An 18,061-nucleotide genomic window follows, 5' to 3' on the forward strand; every position below is an offset into this window, starting at 1 on the left:
TACTATAAATTCACACTCTGGAGCTCTCTGTGGAGCCTTTTCCATGTTTATTCCTCCTCTTTTTTCTTTCTTTTTTTCACCCCTTATGATTAAATTTGCTTCCTTCCATTATGTTCCTTCCCTTTTCTCTCCTCCTATCACTGTTACCTTTCCTCTGTTATTTTCCCTTTCCCATCTGCTGCTGTCTCTCTCCCCATCATTCTTCAGGTTTGCATATCTTATGACAGAAGCTTTAGAAGCTGCCCATACCAGGTGAGAAACTGTCTCAGATAAAAAGGGGCCTTTTCTGACTGCTTTGGGAAGTCTGTTAACAGTAAGTCATTAAAAAGATCTCTTTTCTGCCTTTGTAATTTGTCCCTGTGGATTGTGTTTCTTGTGTTTCATTTCTAATGAAATGATGGAAAACTAGTGATGTTTTCACTGAGAATTCTGTTCCCTCCTGTAAGTGTTGGACGGAGAATGTGCATGAGAGAAAAGAACGTGAGGAATAAATGATATCCTTTAACTTTGACACAGCTTTTTCCAAACAACCCCAAACAGATTTTTAGAATTATGTGCTAGCCTCAGCCTATAGCAGAGCCAATCTGCTCTGAGTGCAGCATGTGCTTGGCTTTGGTGCACTTTCTCTGATCCAGGTTACATTAGTGGAAGTAGAGAAAGTAGATAAAAGCAACAGGAATCAAGTTACACCACACACACTTTAATGTATTTCTTTGCCTACTAAATGAGCTGCTCACTTTATTCATTTTCCGTTAATGCCACAAGTAGCAAAGAAGAGTTGAGGCTAATTTAGATGCAATTTGATTTCTTCCTAGGAAAGATTTCATTATCTAAAACTACTAATCAGTCATAATTGCACCATCTTTTAATGTGGTGCATTTGAAGCAATGAAGACTTCAGAACCATCTCATAAATTTCCTGATTATCCAGGAAACCCTGCTCTCTCTGGAGTTACGTGGTTAAAGGTGATTCTGCTTGGAGACCAAGAGACTTGGGTTAGCACGTCCTCCACTTGCCACTCTCCTGACTGCAGAAGTCTATGATTTTGTATTACAGTAGGGAAAGTGGGAGAAGAACCAGCTCAAGACAAAGTAGTATGAAAGAGATTAGTCTGAAATAGGTTCCTTTTCAGGTGCTCCGAGCTTGATTCTTCTGCAGTTACTCACAGCAGCCACGTCAGAGGTTCTATTTATAAGCAACAACACTCTTGTTAGTGGGAATGGCTGGGGGAAGTCAGATTTAGACAGTGATGTATCAGCTTCACTCTGCTTACCTAAAAATAAAGAAGTTGAGATTATTTGCCATACAACAATTTATTGAAGCAAATTTTTCTCCTCGTTTGGGCTTAGATTTGTTTTGTTTTTAATCCGTGTGTTAGTATGCTTTAAATTCCACATCCTCGTGCTTTCCTTAACTATTGGGGTTAGTGACACGCATGCATACCTACAAATACAGGAGAGAAACTCGTATGGGAGCTCTGTGCCGTTAGAGGAGCACCAGAAGTAAAAATCAGCCCAGGTAGCACACCGCGGGGCGGGGGCCGTGTACGGACGGATGTTTAATGTACTTTTTCTTTCTCCACCGTTTCGGCCGCAAGCAGCCCAGGCCGGGGGTCGCAGGATGCTCAGCTGCTCATCCCCTGCGCTGTCGGGAATACTGGAGGGGGCGGCGGGCGCACCTCCCACCGCCCCGGGGCGCGGCCTCGCTCGCGCAGCCGCCCCGCGCAGCGCCCGCACCCGCGCAGCGCCCGCGCCGCTCCCGCAGCCCGCACCATGGAGCGCCGCGTCGCCCGCGAGTTCCGGCACAAGGTGAGGCAGCGGGCACAGCCGGGGCCGCCTCCCCGGCAGCAGAGGCTGGGGCAGCGCAGCCCCCCTGGCCGGCCACGGCTCTGCCACGGCGGAGGAAGGGAGAAGCTCGGGGACTTTGCACTGCCCTGCCAATGGCGCGGGTGGCAGCCTCCGGGGAGGGGATGATGGGTGTAAAACCCTTAGAAAGAGAGGCAGGGAAGAGGAACGGTCCCCAATGCACGAGCTTTTCCAGGGCTTGGTACAATTTATTTTTGTTTAATGCCCCGTTGCAGCCGGTGCCGTTCGGGGAGGCGCAGGGCAGGTGCTGGAGTGCGGGCGCTGGCGGTGCCCGCTCGGCCCTGGAGCGCCCAGCCGGGGCCCGGCCCGCTGCGGCTCCACCTTAACATCATTCCCCGGCGCAATTGTGCGTGTGCACTCATGGGCAAATGCACTTGATACATGGAGCGGCTCCGGCTGCCTGGCACCGTCCTTTTGTCGTTTACCCGGTTAAATAAGTGCTCGGCAGAGCGCGAAATTGTATGAGCGAAGAATGCTGAGAAAGCTCTAATTAAGGAAAGGAGGAGGAAAATAGTTTGCATGTGTAAAAGATGTTTTTGCCAAGCCGTTCAGGACTCTCTCAGATTAAAGTTTTCTGTAGTGTTTCGGGTTTTTTTGTTTGGTCTTTTTTTTTTTTTTTTGTCAGCTGGGACACACAATTTCTGCAAAGTAATGTGAAGTTTTATAGAAGTATTTGTCACCTGGTGATAAACACATTAACTAAAGGATTGTTAGGATGAATTAGAGGGACTGCAAAAAAACCCACTGTATGTCAAACTGGAGTTCAAAAACATTAAGGACCTGGGTATTCCATAGTAATGACTGTAGTCATCCAGCCCGTTGATTCTGCCTTGCTCCCTGTTACTATATAACTCGACAGTGGGTTGTGCAACATTTCTTCAGAGAGTCTGGTTTCTAGGTGGGTGGTTACTGTCTTGAACTTTAAACCTTCTCCCTTTCATTGCTGCTACAATTCATAAATCATTCAAGCCCCACCCCTGATAACGTAAGATGTATTGTCAGTGTTGCTGCAAACAGCTGCGATGCAGATATCAGTGACAACTTTTTCTGAGTCAGAAGACATTGAAACAGGTCTTTCTTCATTTTCTATCCTCCTGCTTCTAGTGGCCTCTGTGGCATCCACAGTCTTGGATGCTTACTTTTTCTGTGACACACCGGTGAAGATGCTCAGCTACAGGATCTAAATTTCCTGAGTTAATGGCCACTTTCTTTATTTTCTTTTTTCTTAGTTTATTTTTTCTTAGCAATTTTGATCAGTTTCCCTATCAATCAAGCAGCAATGTAAAGTATGTAATATATGCAAATATATTGACCAGTTCTTCCCTTTCCTTCAATAGTTTTCCGAAATCTGTGTAGCTTAAATAGGACTTCATACTCTTCTTTGAAACCGGACAGATTGGGCTAGTGTTAACGTAGTGCATTATTGTCATTTGAACTTTTTCCACACCAAAAAGTGCTTTTTGCTCCCCACAGCTTCTATTCCACTGAATAAACTTTGGTAGACTTCTTGACAGACTTCTTATTTTATTTTTTTTTTTTACTATGTAGGTGCAGATTTTGTGATGAGTTCTTACTAATTTCTATGAGAAACAGTGCAATCTATGTAGTGAGAAATAGAGCATAAGCAACTCTTTGTATTCTAGGATCATAAATGATGCAACTACTGTGAAGACTCTTTAAATAATCACAGAGGGTTGAGTGTGGAAGGGCCACCTGGAGGTTGTCTGTCCCAACCCCCCATGCTCAGGGCCACCAAGAGCAGATTGTCCAGGGCTGTATCCAGATGGTTTTTCTTTAATATCCTTGGTTTAAAAGGTGTGAAAATCAGCTATCCCATGACTCTACAGTTATTTTCTCAAGAAATAGGTACTAAAATACTTCTGTGATCCAAGTTATACCATGTCACCACTGGTTTTTAAATTTTTTTTTTTAAGATGGTGGGGAGCATGATATTTTAGGATTAAAGAAATTAGAGTCAGCTTTTAGAAGCTCATGATAAGCCCAGGTAAATCAAATGTCTACAGTGAGACTCTATCCTGAGGAGTTAAAGAATTAGGAAAATGGTAAGAGATGCAGGTGGCTATGATGCAGTGATAATTGGGGGAATAGAAGGCAGAAGGAGGAGAATGACCCATTAGTAGGGGTGGCCCAGGATGATGAACCCAGCTGTAGCATTCAGAATATATTAGAAATTGTGTGGGTGTTGGGTTTTGTCAGAGGATAAGGAAGTTGCTGGTGCAGGCTAAGTGCAGGAGTCAAACAGGAAGACTGACAGTTTTGTGAGAAGAAAATAGCAGAATTTAGATGTGGCCCTCCATTTTCTGAGAGGAAATGGGGATGTATCCACCAGATAGCATACTGGAAGAAAAATGAAATGTTTTTACTCTTTGTTTTCCCCATCAGGAGAAGAGATGATGATGATGGTTTTGCCCTTTGCTGTGCAGGGTTGATGCACTTAAACATTTAATGTTCTTTGTGGGACACTGCTCATACAGTATCTTAGCTAGCACTGGGGATTGAGCTCTCTATTTTACCTGTCAGGGAAGTGAAACAATGGATGCTGGAATTAGTTTTATCTTGAGCTTTACCTTTACAATTAGCCTTGCACAGTGTTGGTGAAGTTTTGACTGCAAACATTTTATTTCCTTTTAAGTCAGACTTTATCCTCTGTGTTTTGAAATTCACTGTGAATAAATTGGTTTACTCACTGGTGTTACTGTAAAGCAGTCTTGACCTGCGTGTAGCTTTCTGGCCTTTAGGTGTTTTCAAAGTGTCTTTTTCCAGAGGAGACAAGTAACAGAAAACCACCTGTATGCGAAGTCTTGCTGGCTTTAGAGAGCCAAAAGGTACAAGTAATAGAAAACCACTGGTATGTGAAGTCTTGCTGGCTATTGAGAGCCAAGTGGGACAAAAGGAATATGAAGCATGTATTTAGTTTAGAACATAATACAAACCATTGCAAACCTAGAAAGAAAGGGCCTTTCTTTAAGTATGCAAATTGCTTCTCAGTCTTCACATCACAGTAATATTACCCTTTAGGTCAGATGTAAATTGTTTTCCTAAACATCAGGCTTGTCCAGATGTAAAACTAATGTGATGTGACCTCTCACTACAAGTAAGATTAGTGGGGGGTCTCACTATCACTGAATATAAATTGAACTCCTCATGTAAGAATTCCGGTTTGGTTTTCTTTTGCTTTAATTTACTGTAATTATCCAAGAGCAGGCATAGTAATATGACACTGGTTTAGGTAAAGGTACTATTAGTGGGGGAGGAAAGAATAACTAGCAAGTTCTATCAGTTAAGAGCTGGAGCAAAGAGGAGCAGAGGTGTAGCAGTTTGCATAACGCTATAAGTGAGCTCCTGAAATCGGTGGTTTGGACGACAGGACATAGATTATATCTCAGTGTGGTGGCTTTATCTGTGACAGCATGTGCTACATTAATGAGTGGCCAAAAAGGTTTCTGAAGACATTCGTTCAACAGTACAGTGATTATCAGGTAAGACAAATGTGATATTGTTGTAATAATACTAATACTGAGGGGAGATCTAGCACACGGAATATATCAGTATTCACCACCTCTTCTAATGATTTGTAATACTAATTTTAGGAAGTCTTGTTGTAAGTGTGACATTTTGAGGTAAAGCTTTGTTGCAAAAACATGTTTATCTTAAAAAAATTCTTTTTCCTTGATGAAATCTTTGCTCTATGGCTTAAGAATCTGTGAAAGTCTCTTATGTCCAGCATTCGTGGCTACTAAGTCAGAGATTAATGATAATGTCTTTGGGTTTTCAGGTCAATCTATTAATTGACAATGAAGCGGAGAAGGATTACCTTTATGATGTGCTGCGGATGTACCACCAGTAAGGTCTAGCTTTATAGATGTTCATGTAGAATTTTACTAATATTTTTAAATTTGAAAAATTTATATTCAGAATTTTAAGTAGTCTTTCTATATGCTACTAGGAATGTAGTTGAAATAAGAGGGTTTTGTCCCGTTTAATGAAATCTTGTGGTTTCACAGCATAACCTGCAGGCAAAGAAGGAGCATGTCTGTAATCACTTATACAGTTACTTTGGTTTTATGACTTGGCAGCTTTGTAAAAGCATTTGGTGGATTCATATTTGGGGGTGTGTGTGGGGAAGCTCCTGCATGATAGAACTGTTCTTGGAAAACAGGAAGAGAGCATTAATAAAATTCCTTAACATTTCCAAATAATGCTTATTGGATTAGTATTATTAATGCCACATGCACAAAGGTTTTCACTGACATCACTTTTCGAAGATTTTTTGATAACTTTTCAGATAACAATTTTGCAACTGTTTTTCAGAAAACTGGCAAAATTTAGTCTTGGAATCTGTTTGGCATGTTTAATGACTCTGGCTTATTACAAAGTGATGGTAAAAAATTGGTAAGGTGATAGGCCTATTACCAGTCCTTTTGCTGAACTGATTTCTACCACAGTTGCCTCAGACTTGTATCACTGAGAATGACACCAGCCTCTAAACCATTGTTTTTCAAAGAAGATGAGAATGTATTTTCCACTAATCATAGACAAGTGGCTCTGATAGACATTGTCTCCATTAATATCGTAATTAAAGCATCTCAGCTGAGTGAAATGTAGACGTTGCCACCTGATGTTTGCACTGAGCTGGAGTTATGGGGGTATTCAGCTGCCTATCTGATTCAGTTTCACTCAGGTCTGTCTAATTGCTTTTCCATTCATAAAGACTGTTGTTTGGAAAGCCACTTGGTTCAGTAGATCTGAATTATTTAAAATGTTCTTGCAGTTACAAAATTAACAATGCATATGGCAACTTTTCTACAATTTCTAAAACTGCAGTGTCTTGGGCAAGATTTTCAATATCTCTGTGAACCTGTACTGATCACATATCACTTCCTGGGAATACATTATGAAATATCCCAGGGCAAAAATATGCGCAGTTGCTGTTGGAGCTAACACTTAATGTCTGCTTCACTGTGAATAGCATTTCCAGAAGTATTTGACCTCTAATCCCATATAGGTATTCCTGATCCGTATTTTCGCTGCCCATGCTTCAGAGAAGTTGCATGCCAGGAAATGTAAATTAAAAGAAAGGGAACAGCAAATAATACAGAGTAAGTTTAACTGGATATTTTATAGGAGTAGATCCAATGAACCTTAGCTGTTCCTCCACTCCTGCAGCTGTACAGCAAAGTGTATTTTGGAACCTGTAACTATCTCCATGCTGACAGTTTCAAGGAGACCAGTTTGCTTAGCTCTCATGAAAGAGATGTTCACAGCAGTTTAACTTCTGTAGGTTTTGTTAAGTAGTTGATCACCCTTCAAATCTGATTTTGAACAAAAATTGAAACTTAAACAAAGTCTTTGCTCTAGCTGCTGAATATTGTGATGATTTTTTTATTTCCTGGATTGAAGCAATTTTTCAGTCCTCTAAGTTCAGGAAAGGAAGGAGCTTGTAGCCTAGATTTATGTGCAAGGATTCCTAACTAGTGAAGAAAAACAATCTAGTTAGGCAAGTATGTCTAATCAGGAGAGTTATTTTCAAACATTTCCATAAAATCTTGTGGGTACTCCAAAAATGAAATTGGAGATGTCATCTATAAACGTGATGTGCATGTCCATAAAGGATCAAGTGAATGTATAGAAGATGTCACATGTTTTGAAGCAAGTATTCTTTATTTTCAGAAGGTTTGCTTTCTCAGAGGCTATTTTGCTTTTGTCAAACCAGTATCTGCATAAATATCTTTTTTGGTAGCTTGAAAGAACACGCAAACATTGAAGCCACATACACAACAACTTATCAAACGAAGCTTTTTCTTGATGTGTTGATTACTTGTGCTTGTTTTGTCGCTGTGTTTTTGCAGGTCTATGAATCTCCCAGTGCTTGTGGGGGACCTAAAACTGGTGATTAATGAACCAAGCAGGTTGCCTCTGTTCGATGCTATCCGCCCACTCATCCCATTAAAACACCAGGTGGAATATGATCAGCTTACACCCAAACGCTCACGGTAAGAGAATGCAGAACAGCAACAAAAAAAAAGGCAGCTAACTTAAATACAAGCAGGAAATACTGAGTATCCAGGTAAATTCAGAGTAAAATAGTGTTCATTTTGTAGAGCTGGGCATAGTTATTTTGCTTTTGCTATATTTCGTAGAAGTACAGCTGCCTGAAATTGTTTGCCAAGTAGTTTAATCTAGTAAAAGCAGGGTAAAGGAGTCAAAAACAATCTTTTCTCATTTTTCCTGCATTTAATAATTAAAAAAAAACTCTCATAGCTCTAACCCTCTAAGAGCAGTTTCAGTGATTGCAAATGTCTTTTCATATGAATAAACTTGATGGCTTTAGTTAACACACATCCATCCAAACTTCAGTCAACTTGCTTTTTTTAAATGCCTAAATTATATCAGAGAAAAATAGTGTCTAACTTTCATCTGAAACGTTGTTGAGAGAAGGTGTTATGCAGCTGAACACTCAATTGTTTCCATTTTTGCAGAAAGCTGAAAGAGGTGAGATTGGATCGTTTGAATCCTGAAGGGCTTGGATTAAGTGTAAGAGGTGGAGTGGAATTCAGCTGTGGCCTCTTCATCTCCCAGTTAGTTAAAGGAGGACAGGCAGACAATGCTGGACTTCAGGTAAGAAAATTATATTCATGTACTGTTAGGTGCTGAGGGTTCTTCTTTAACATTTAGAAATTGCTTTTGCTAAGGTGCTCTTTGTCTCTTCTAGTAGAATTCCTAAGATATATACGTCAATGCCATGGTAAATACTGTTATACCAGTTGTGAATCAAGTAATTAAAACTGTTCATTTTGTTGTTTTTAGTGATATGTAAACCTTTTTTTTTCCTTGTTTGGGATATGATAATTTTTGAAGGTTAAAGGTTTTTCTGGAATGTTTATACTTCATGAGTAGCAGCGGTTATATGTAAGCAGATGGAAAGAAAGATCTCTAGATCTTCTAGTAGAAGAGTATTTTAAGTTGCCAAGTTCTGATTAAATGTAGAACAGAGCATATAAATACTGAAAGTGTTAATTCCACCTTGCACTGATACAATTTGTGCAATTAAATGCTTACTTGAACTTCACGTATAAATTGTGGGGGGTTTGCTTTATGCAATGGAAGAAAGAACGTATTTTTAACTATTCCTAGTGTCCTCTGTACTGCATAGAATTGCACTTCCTGTATTGAATTTTAGATACGTGAACTTGCCAATAAGGTTGGCAAAAATAATTATGTAGAAACACTGCAATACTTGTGCAATTTGCATTAATGAAGTTTTGGGTGTTTGGTTTCTTTTTGGATGTGGCGTTGCGGCATGTGCTTAGTGAGAAGTGAAGTGAGAAATTGCTGTGGCAAATGTCTGCATCTTTCAGACTTTGAATCTGATAAGGTGTATTAAAGGTCTGAGTTTGTGAGTGGAAAGGCTAATATGCCTTTCTACTTTTAATTTGTCAAGCCTGAATATTTGCTGAAAGTATTGATGGCTAAGGATTATGTTTAATACTAGTTCAAAATACGTTAGACTGGCAAGATTCATTGCAGTGTTTAATTAGGCTAGCATGTTTTGTAGGTATGCTTCAGTATTATCCCACAACTCTCTCAGATTAAAATCCTCTCAGAGTTTGCACTACAAAAGTTGCATGTACCTCATCTACATTACACAGCAAGAATGGGAAGTGTACACAAGGGAGTTGCTCCTGGGCTGTGGTTAGCTCTGTGGAGAGATTCCATCTGCTTCCTTCCTCCACTGCTAGAAACTTGAGAAAAAGACTGAGACCAGTCACTTATATGGCTTTTGTGACATCTGGAAAATACTGGAAAGCACTAATGATGCTGATCAATAAAGAGCTTAAACTGGCATGCTAGTACATAGATCTTAATGCACCGTTGCAGCTCTGCTTGTTTCAGACTAACATTTTCACATGATCATTGGATAAGGAGTTATGTTCAGCTGTTGTGCTCCAATAAGGATGCCAGTTTTCCTAGTTTCTCAGTAGACAAAAAGGCCCCATGGCTTTCTGTGACTGAGGTCATCGTGGTACATGTTGGTGTCAGTGAGTGGGATTGTGAAGGATCTTTGGGCTGGAGTGGACAAACTTTATTGCAACTCAGAACATGGTTAGTGTTTAGCAGGCAGAGTAGGTACAGTAAGGGGGAAGTATGTTTGACTGTGATTTTGTTAGGGTTAGATTTTATGAATTAATATGGGCAGATGGTGCTTTGCAGCTCCTGTGACTGCCTGGCTTCTGTTTTTTGATAGGTGGTGTTAAAGCTCAACCTAAAGTGCCTGAATAATAGGTGGCACTAGGCACTTTCTGAACCTCACTGAATAACAAGACCTGACAGGCAGCCCATTGTTCTAAATTGCTGTCTCACAGTAAAGCCAACTGCTTCTGAAATTTCACCCACCTGCTTTATTTAACAAAATCTCTACACATTTTCTATCCCAAAAATGCTGTCTGAGAAAGGTATAATGATTTTCTCTTGTACATCAGTTTTACATCCTGCTGCTTTTAAAATTTCCAGTCCAGATTGCATGATTTCTCCTTGAAGTAATTTCCAAGTCACATTAAAATGACCAAATAATAATGAAGGTTCTCTGTGGCACTTGTAGTTTTGACCCTTTTTTGACTACAGTTTCTCTAAAAGGCACAAGTGTTTTGTCCTTCCATTAAGAAATGGACTCCATCTTCCCCACCTCCCCCTCCACTGCTTTTTGATACTTGTGTGTGAGGATCCTGCTGAATACAAAGTGATTGGTGTGAATGATGAAAGTGGAAGAAGTACACAAAATGGGAAATTTGAAACAGTTGATGTTATTATATGAACCCCTTCAATTTCCTAGAAGCACTAAATATTATATTTCTCATGTTAAAAGTTACAAATAATAGGCATTTTACTTGAGAAAAGTTAGGTTTGCATCTTTTTTCTAAAAAGTCTGTCATCTCCCTGTCGATAGGGAAAGGGGAAACTGTGATATAATACCAAAATAATTGTTACTGTTCTCTACTCAGTCCCACAGACTTTTATCTCTACAGCTCTGATTCATTAGGTTGGTATACAGTGATACCAGTACAAAAGTAACAAAATACATGAAAACAGCTATTAATTACCCCAGTATGAGACACCTTTATTCAGGAAAAGCTGTTCAAGTATCCTAAAGAGAAGCAGTTTGCTGTATGCCTATACATCTCCTGTAGTTCAACCTAGATTGGGTTATTTGTAAAGCCCCCTCAGTCATTGTCTGTCAGCAATATAAATGTTGTTAGGTTGAGTGAAGAGCATTGAGTTTCAGAAATTAGATGACAGTCTAGTAAAGAGGATTGTTGAAAATATCTGTATGGGAAAAGCTCATTTCCGTACTGGAGGGAAAAATAAAATGCTCTTGCGTGCATTTATAATTTTGTAAGTGCCTCTTGGGGAGATGAGAACAGATTTGACTCAGTGAATGCTGACATCCTCAGAACAACATGAGTTCTGCTGAAAAGAAGCCCCATGATGGCACTGCCATTTGCAGCCCTAAAACTGGGGGCTTCTGTGCATTAAGGCATTGGAGTCAGTAACAGAATGATAGGTGACCCTTTTAAAGGGTTGGGTTTGTGCAAACCCAGGCTCCATGGTCTGTTATAGCCTGCATGATGTGGAAGATGTGAGTAAAGGGAGTATCTTAAACGAAACAAAAATCAAACAAACCCCCCCACCACCATCACATATGTAAAATCAACAGAAAAGGTGGGTGGGTGGGTGGATGTGGTTTTGAATCTTTGGAACAAGTTGGTTAAATGAGTGACAGCAAGAGCTATCAGGGGTGTAACTCTAAACTGCAGACCCCATGTGCTTTTCTTGTCTGATTCTGTAGTTTTACCACAGGTTGTATGTTCAAAATCCTTCATTACTGACCTATTTCTGCTCTTACTAAAGGTTATTTTAAAAAATCCAACTGGCATGAATAAAAACTGTCAGGCTCTTAGGAGTGCAGGCCGTTGCCCTGGATGAGATTTTTTTGGATGCCCAGCAGAGGGAGCGGATGTCCCACTGGTCAGAGGCTAGGGACCACAGTCCTGTTTTTCCTCTGCGGGTGTGTTCCGTTCTGCAGGACAGTTTTCTTGGCTTTTGTAGCCTTCTCATGCTGTGCTGTGTCAGACAGAAATGTTCAGCTTCAGTGAAAAGGGTGACACAGGAGCTGGTAGAGTGGACATGTTGTTAATGTTTTGTGTAGTATTGCAGAGCATGAGACACTTCCCAGAAGAACTAGAAAAGCTTGTGAAAGAAATAAACAAGATACATTGCTGGGGTTTTGGGGGTTTTGTTTTTGTTTGGTTTTTGTTTTTTTTCAGTTGGACAGATCGCAGTAGGAAGATTCAGTGGTCATTAGTACATAAGAAAAAAGGCAGAAGGTGACAGCATGCCCGATGTCCTGTCACCCAGTGTTGTGTCTCTGTGTGTGTTACAGCCTCTAGAACACAGGCTGTATTGAGGAATTCCTACTTCCAGTTCCACTCACTCCTCTCATATAAAATGAAAGCACAGAGCCTATCAACAAAGTAATTGTAGGTTTGTTTTTTTTAATGAGCATGATAACGCATTCCACCCAAATTCAAATTCTGTTGAATAAAAATAGTTGCTTTAGCTTTGCTGAAACTTGAAATCAGCTTCACGCAGATACCAGCATGGAAAACTTAAGCCTAAAATGGTATTTGGGAGCTTGACACTTGAGTCTTTAAATGCAACATTTTAAGCAATCATAACTAGGGATAATGCTGCTGTGAAACCAGACACGTTTGTGAGGACGCACACAAAGTTTCATCAAGTAAGAAAAAAATCCCTTGCTGCCGATGTTGATGAGAAAAGTGTCATCAAATACATTTTACATAACAAATATTCACAGTACTTCAGAGGAAATGCTACTGGAGAGAAGTAAAGCCAAAGTATTTGGCTTTGTCCTTGTGGAGATCAGAGGTATAAGATGATACTGTTGATGGGTTTTTTTAAGGTAGTTTCCTGGTAATCATTTGTATATCTTACTGTGCAATGGGTGGATCTCCTTTGATAATGGAAGAAATCAAGAACTAATTTTCATACAGCCATGTCACGTGGTTCATGTCAAGTAAAAGTCTTTGCTTGTGGTGCTTTAGCCAGGACCTGGCATTTTTCAGTATAATCTTGAGCAGATAATAAGGCACTGCCCTAAATGAAGTGGGCAGTGTATTAAATCATTGATTCCTTTTCAGCCTGCCTGGATAAGAGGATCATTAGGCAGAGTTCATAGAAATTTGGAAATTTCTACTCCAGTCATCATAGCATATCAAATTTGGATTTATATTAGAGGAAGGGAAACTTTTTGATTGTATTCTGATAAATAAGATTTGACATTTTATAGAGGCGGCTGAAATCACCCTGTCTGCTCTACACTAGTAAATTGAACACTGCCAGGGATTGTCCTTGGGGTGCTGCCATTGGATTGCATAGTCCCCAAAAAAAGACAAAGGGGTAAAGTCCATTAAAATAATGCATTTTCTGAATCCAGAATCAGGCAAGATAAAAAGACCAACTTTAGTTTTTATACATCAAAAATAGTTAAGAATGTATTTCAGAAAACATATGGTAAAAGCAAACTTTAAAAGCATAATACTTATGCTGAAGTATAAAAGAAGAAAACAATTCCAAAATTATTTGAATTAAAACACAGGGTCTTCTGTTTAAGGTAATCTGTGGAGTACAAATATGATCTATAGTAGAAAGTATTTATAAAATTGTTATTTGGCCATTAATTTGCTCTTTTGGTGTTTGGTATTAATTTAAAACAAATACAGGTAAGTCTGATCTGGACATTACCTGTAATTCAGAAAGTATTCACGAATCAACATTATCTAACCTTTGCATCAAATTACTGCCAGATTGTATGATTCTAAAAACGTTTTAAAATGTTAACTCACAATTATTTTTTCTTCTCCCTTCCATTTGTGAGGTTGGAGATGAGATAGTGCGCATCAATGGATATTCCATTTCGTCATGCACACATGAAGAAGTCATAAACCTCATTCGTACAAAGAAAATCGTGTCCATAAAAGTTAGGTGTAAGTAACACAAAAAATCACCTCTATCACAAAGATTGCTATTGATAGATTGCTGGTGGTCTGTAGAAACTTAACAAATTTTTTTTTTTTTTTTTCCAGATATTGGCATGATACCTGTGAAAAGGTAATGGCTTTTCATTTGAAAACAAGTTAGATTATTCATTTTCACACAGCCTCTTCTATCAAAAGAGTCAGTTTTTAATTATGAAAATGTGTGAATGCTGATTAAAATGTCTCATCCTTTTTAATGATCAGGCAGATGTCTTGCTTGACGAATCTGATTTTATACCGGTTGCCTACTTAAATGAACCAATTTCTGTTTCCTCATTTGTCATGAGCATCTCCTCAAAATTTAATTATCAATGCACCTAGTTTGATGGAGGGCTCCACTATTTCTCTGTGTATGTAGCATTTGATGATGGCCTAAGAGTTTAGAAAAATTTTAAATTGTTTTTCTCTTCCAATGTTTGTTGAAAAGCTGAATCTTTAAGCAGAATGTTTGAGAAATGTTAATGACAGGAGGTGTTGTTCTGCATAGACATTTGCGTAAGATGTTTGAGTGGTTATGGTTAGTTTTACAGTCTCTCTTAGAGTCTCCTGAAATGGTTTCACTTGAGAGGGCTTTATCAATTTTATATTCAACCCTTAGTAGCCCAAATAAGTGTACACTTGTTTGATGTTCTGCTTAAATTCCTGGAAAATAAACCAGATGTGAATGGTATCCAGAGAAAGTTGTGGATGCAGAATAGAAGGCCGCATTCCAAAGTAGCTGCTGGAATACATTGACATTTATTTTGTCCTATTATTTTAAATTATCTTTCTCCTTTCAGCTCAGCAGATGAACCCCTTAAATGGCAATATGTGGATCAATTTGTGTCAGACTCTGGGGTAAGAGGTCAATATTTTGTTAAATGTCTTCTGGGGAATCTGTAATGGCTCTGAAACACTTTCTCCTCTGACCTTTTTAGAGAAGCTATTGTATGCATTACTATAATGCAGTATCTTGTTGAAAGTATTCTGTGAGAAACATCTTTTGTGATATGAAATGATTGTAGAGCTATTAGGTAAGGAAAGGGCAGGACACAAATGAAATTACTTTTGCTCATTAATTGGTACTTCATTTTGCTTGAGCTTATTAACTTCCCAGGCTGTAGTTCTACTGCATAAACCTTTATCAGATTATTTGGCCTATTTTAGGCATATTAGTGGAGGAATTACAACTTTGAATGCAAGTCACTTCTAAGGATTGCAGAAGTGAAAAGAAATACCACAATTACTGTTCTTTTGCTTTCAGGAAGAAAGACTTAGTTAAATAGTGAGCCTTATCATGTATTACTCCAGCCCTTTTGTCAGGGAACATCTAAAAGATTATTTTGCCATATCACTTTCCTCTAATTTTCCTTCAACCTTTTCTGAAGACAAAGTTTGACTATTGAAATAATCTTCTCCAAATAGGTAAGTTCAGTCTTTCACTTCAGCCATGCAGCTCCACTGAAATAACCCTACTTCAGACTCATTTCCAGCAGGATAGGACCTTGGAGCCTTGAATAGGACCTTGAATAGGACCTTCAATCTTATCTTGGTGCTGGCTGGTATTCATCCTGGCTACATGAAATTTTATAGTTGTCTTGATACAAATTCAAGACAGAATTAACATCTGCAGCATTGTTTCTTCCCTCTGCAGGAAGGAAAGGGCAGTGTTGCTGGGCTTGCTTCTTCTGGAGGGAGAGACAATAAAGAGAAGAAAGTCTTCATTAGCTTGATTGGTACAAAAGGCATGGGATGCAGGTGGGTCACATTTTTTTATTTAATGTCACTGTTTTTCAAATGAGACACTCAAGGCAGTTATTTCCATCCTTCTTTGATAAGATGTCAGGAAAATAAAGATCCATGCTGGATCAGGAAGGCTAACTGCAACAGCAGGATATCTGTGGCACATACTACATAGTTTTAGGCAAAGTGTAAGTACCTGTGTTAAAAGTTCAGTTATAAAGGAAAAATCTTTTAAATTTAAGAATAAGAGCAGGCTGAAAGTGCCTTAGTACAAGTTGCAGTGGAATTGGATCTTTTAAATGCTTTTACATTTTTAAATACTTTAAAATTCTGCTCAGTGATGTGGCAAATTCCAGCACTATCCACTCTCAGGTTCACTCCCTGCCCTTAGAGTGCTTTCTCTGACCCTTTTCAGAACTAAAACACCATCCAGTTCCTAAAATTAATGTTGAATTTGGAAGAGATTTTAGAATAATGATTCTGGGATTCTTGGACTCCTGTCCTTGCAATACTTAACAGAGGTTTTGGAGTAGAAGGGATATTGTAGGATTTCTTCTATAGAAATATAGAGTTGAAATTATTAGGACTTTTCTCTCCTGTAATTTGGAGGATGTAAAGATTTTTTTTTTTTAATTATTTTACAAACCTGGAGGAGTGGCTCAGCATGACTAAAAGTAGTTTCTGTGTTTGGGCCCAGCTTAGATGGCAGCTTAAAGTTCCTGAGCTAGATGTTGGCCTCTGGATGAAACATCCTTCTTGCTTCTATTAAATAATCCTAAGAAAATAACACTGTTTTATACATACAGTATCTTGAAGTTCAGTGAACAATTGGTAATTCTTCATTGTGTTACTTTCTTGCTTTTGAATCTCATTAGTCCTGGTCCTTTAGACAGTGTAGGTCAGCATACATATAAGTTTCAGCATGTAAGGTGAGATACAGAAGTGCCGGCGTTTTCATCGACAAATGGGACAGGGAGCCTGGACAGGCATTCCAGGAGCCTCATATTATTTTATTCCATTATCAGTCTCACATACAGAGTTGAGACAGAGATGGCACAAAGCTCACACTGTCCCAGACATCCAAAGACTTCCTGGTTACAGAGCATTCTTAAAAGCTTCTTAGCCAATTAGCAAGCTTCTAAAAGTTACAGACAACTGTTTTAACTAATCTACAGCAGCACACATACATCTGTTGTACACAATACTCGGTTGTTATACCTTATATAAGAACACACAATATTCCATTATTAAGCTTAAACTTATCTATCTTGCTAAGCATATTTTTTGCAACTTCTAAACCTATCTCAGCCAAACCTAAAAACCCTAACCATTGTTTTAATGTCCTTGCTTGTTATATAATTGTATCTTCAAGTTTTCGCAGCCAAAGCTGATCCCTAGACTCTTCTGCTTTATTCCTGAAACCTGCTTTTTTCTCACACCTAAAGCTTTTCCACCTTTTGTGTTTCCCCACACAGAAGCTTGAATATTTTTATTTTCACTTTTTCTTTAAAACCAGTTTTGTGGTGTATAGAGAAATAGGATGATATACCCTGTGTACTGGCAAGTTTTGGTGTTTGTTTCAGAGTTGGCTAATATCATAAATATTCTTTAATCAAAAACAAGTTACAACTGTATTACACTGTATTATTCCATGAATTTTATTCCATAAATATTATTCTATTAATGTCTGGAGTTTTTTTACATTTCCAGTATTTCCAGTGGTCCAACACAAAAACCAGGCATTTTTATCAGCAATGTTAAGCCGGGCTCTCTTTCAGCAGAGGTGGGCTTAGAGGTAAGTTTGCCACCTCCAAGGTAGGTACCACAAGGAATTCTTGGTTTGTATTCACAACTTCTAGGATTCTGAATCTCTCTAAAGCACTAGCTGTGTTGGTATTATTGTTTGGTGGGGGGTTCTTTCCCATGGGAAAGAAATACCTTATGGTTACATTTTAAATTAAGGTAGTTTCCTAAAATTTTAAGAACATGATTGACCTGGATCAGACCAATATTCTTTCAAGCTCAGGATTTGATCCCAAGCAGTGGCAATAGGAGATCCAAGTGTAGGAGGATGTGCAAGCCTGGCCAGTTTCCAGTCTGTTTCCCTTGCACTCTGCTGGTACCTGTGATCGTTGTATGAAGGATGTTAGAGAGCACCTCTCTTTCTGTTTTCACTTAATGTATGTAGTAACTTAGCATCTGTACTAAAATTTGCATTAATTTCTTTAGGTTGGCGACCAGATTGTTGAGGTGAATGGTGTGGACTTCTCTAATGTGGATCATAAAGAGGTGAAGTCAAGTCCTCTTAATTCTCTGAAGTTGTAGTTGACAGTTTACTTA

At 38.9% G+C, this 18,061-nt stretch overlaps 1 protein-coding gene across 3 annotated transcripts in view; it reads left to right on the forward strand.

Annotated features, from left to right (window-relative positions):
- Window positions 1–1,727: 1,727 nt before the first annotated feature.
- Window positions 1,728–18,061, forward strand: part of USH1C (USH1 protein network component harmonin) — a 47,113-nt gene continuing 30,779 nt past the window's right edge. Inside the window, exons 1-10 of one of the 3 annotated variants that reach the window (XM_048307952.1) lie at window positions 1,728–1,808; window positions 5,662–5,729; window positions 7,736–7,879; window positions 8,366–8,504; window positions 13,840–13,948; window positions 14,048–14,072; window positions 14,779–14,836; window positions 15,633–15,736; window positions 17,432–17,516; window positions 17,951–18,010. In XM_048307952.1, coding sequence (XP_048163909.1) covers window positions 1,773–1,808; window positions 5,662–5,729; window positions 7,736–7,879; window positions 8,366–8,504; window positions 13,840–13,948; window positions 14,048–14,072; window positions 14,779–14,836; window positions 15,633–15,736; window positions 17,432–17,516; window positions 17,951–18,010 — 828 coding nt within the window. In that variant the 5' untranslated portion in view covers window positions 1,728–1,772. Of the gene's footprint in view, window positions 1,809–5,206; window positions 5,366–5,661; window positions 5,735–7,735; window positions 7,880–8,365; window positions 8,505–13,839; window positions 13,949–14,047; window positions 14,073–14,778; window positions 14,837–15,632; window positions 15,737–17,431; window positions 17,517–17,950; window positions 18,011–18,061 lie in introns of those variants that run through there. The other 2 variants (XM_048307951.1, XM_048307953.1) reach the window with 2 other exon arrangements.

The sequence above is a fragment of the Corvus hawaiiensis genome, chromosome 6 (genome assembly GCF_020740725.1).
Source record: "Corvus hawaiiensis isolate bCorHaw1 chromosome 6, bCorHaw1.pri.cur, whole genome shotgun sequence".
Classification (NCBI taxonomy): Eukaryota; Metazoa; Chordata; class Aves; order Passeriformes; family Corvidae; genus Corvus; species Corvus hawaiiensis.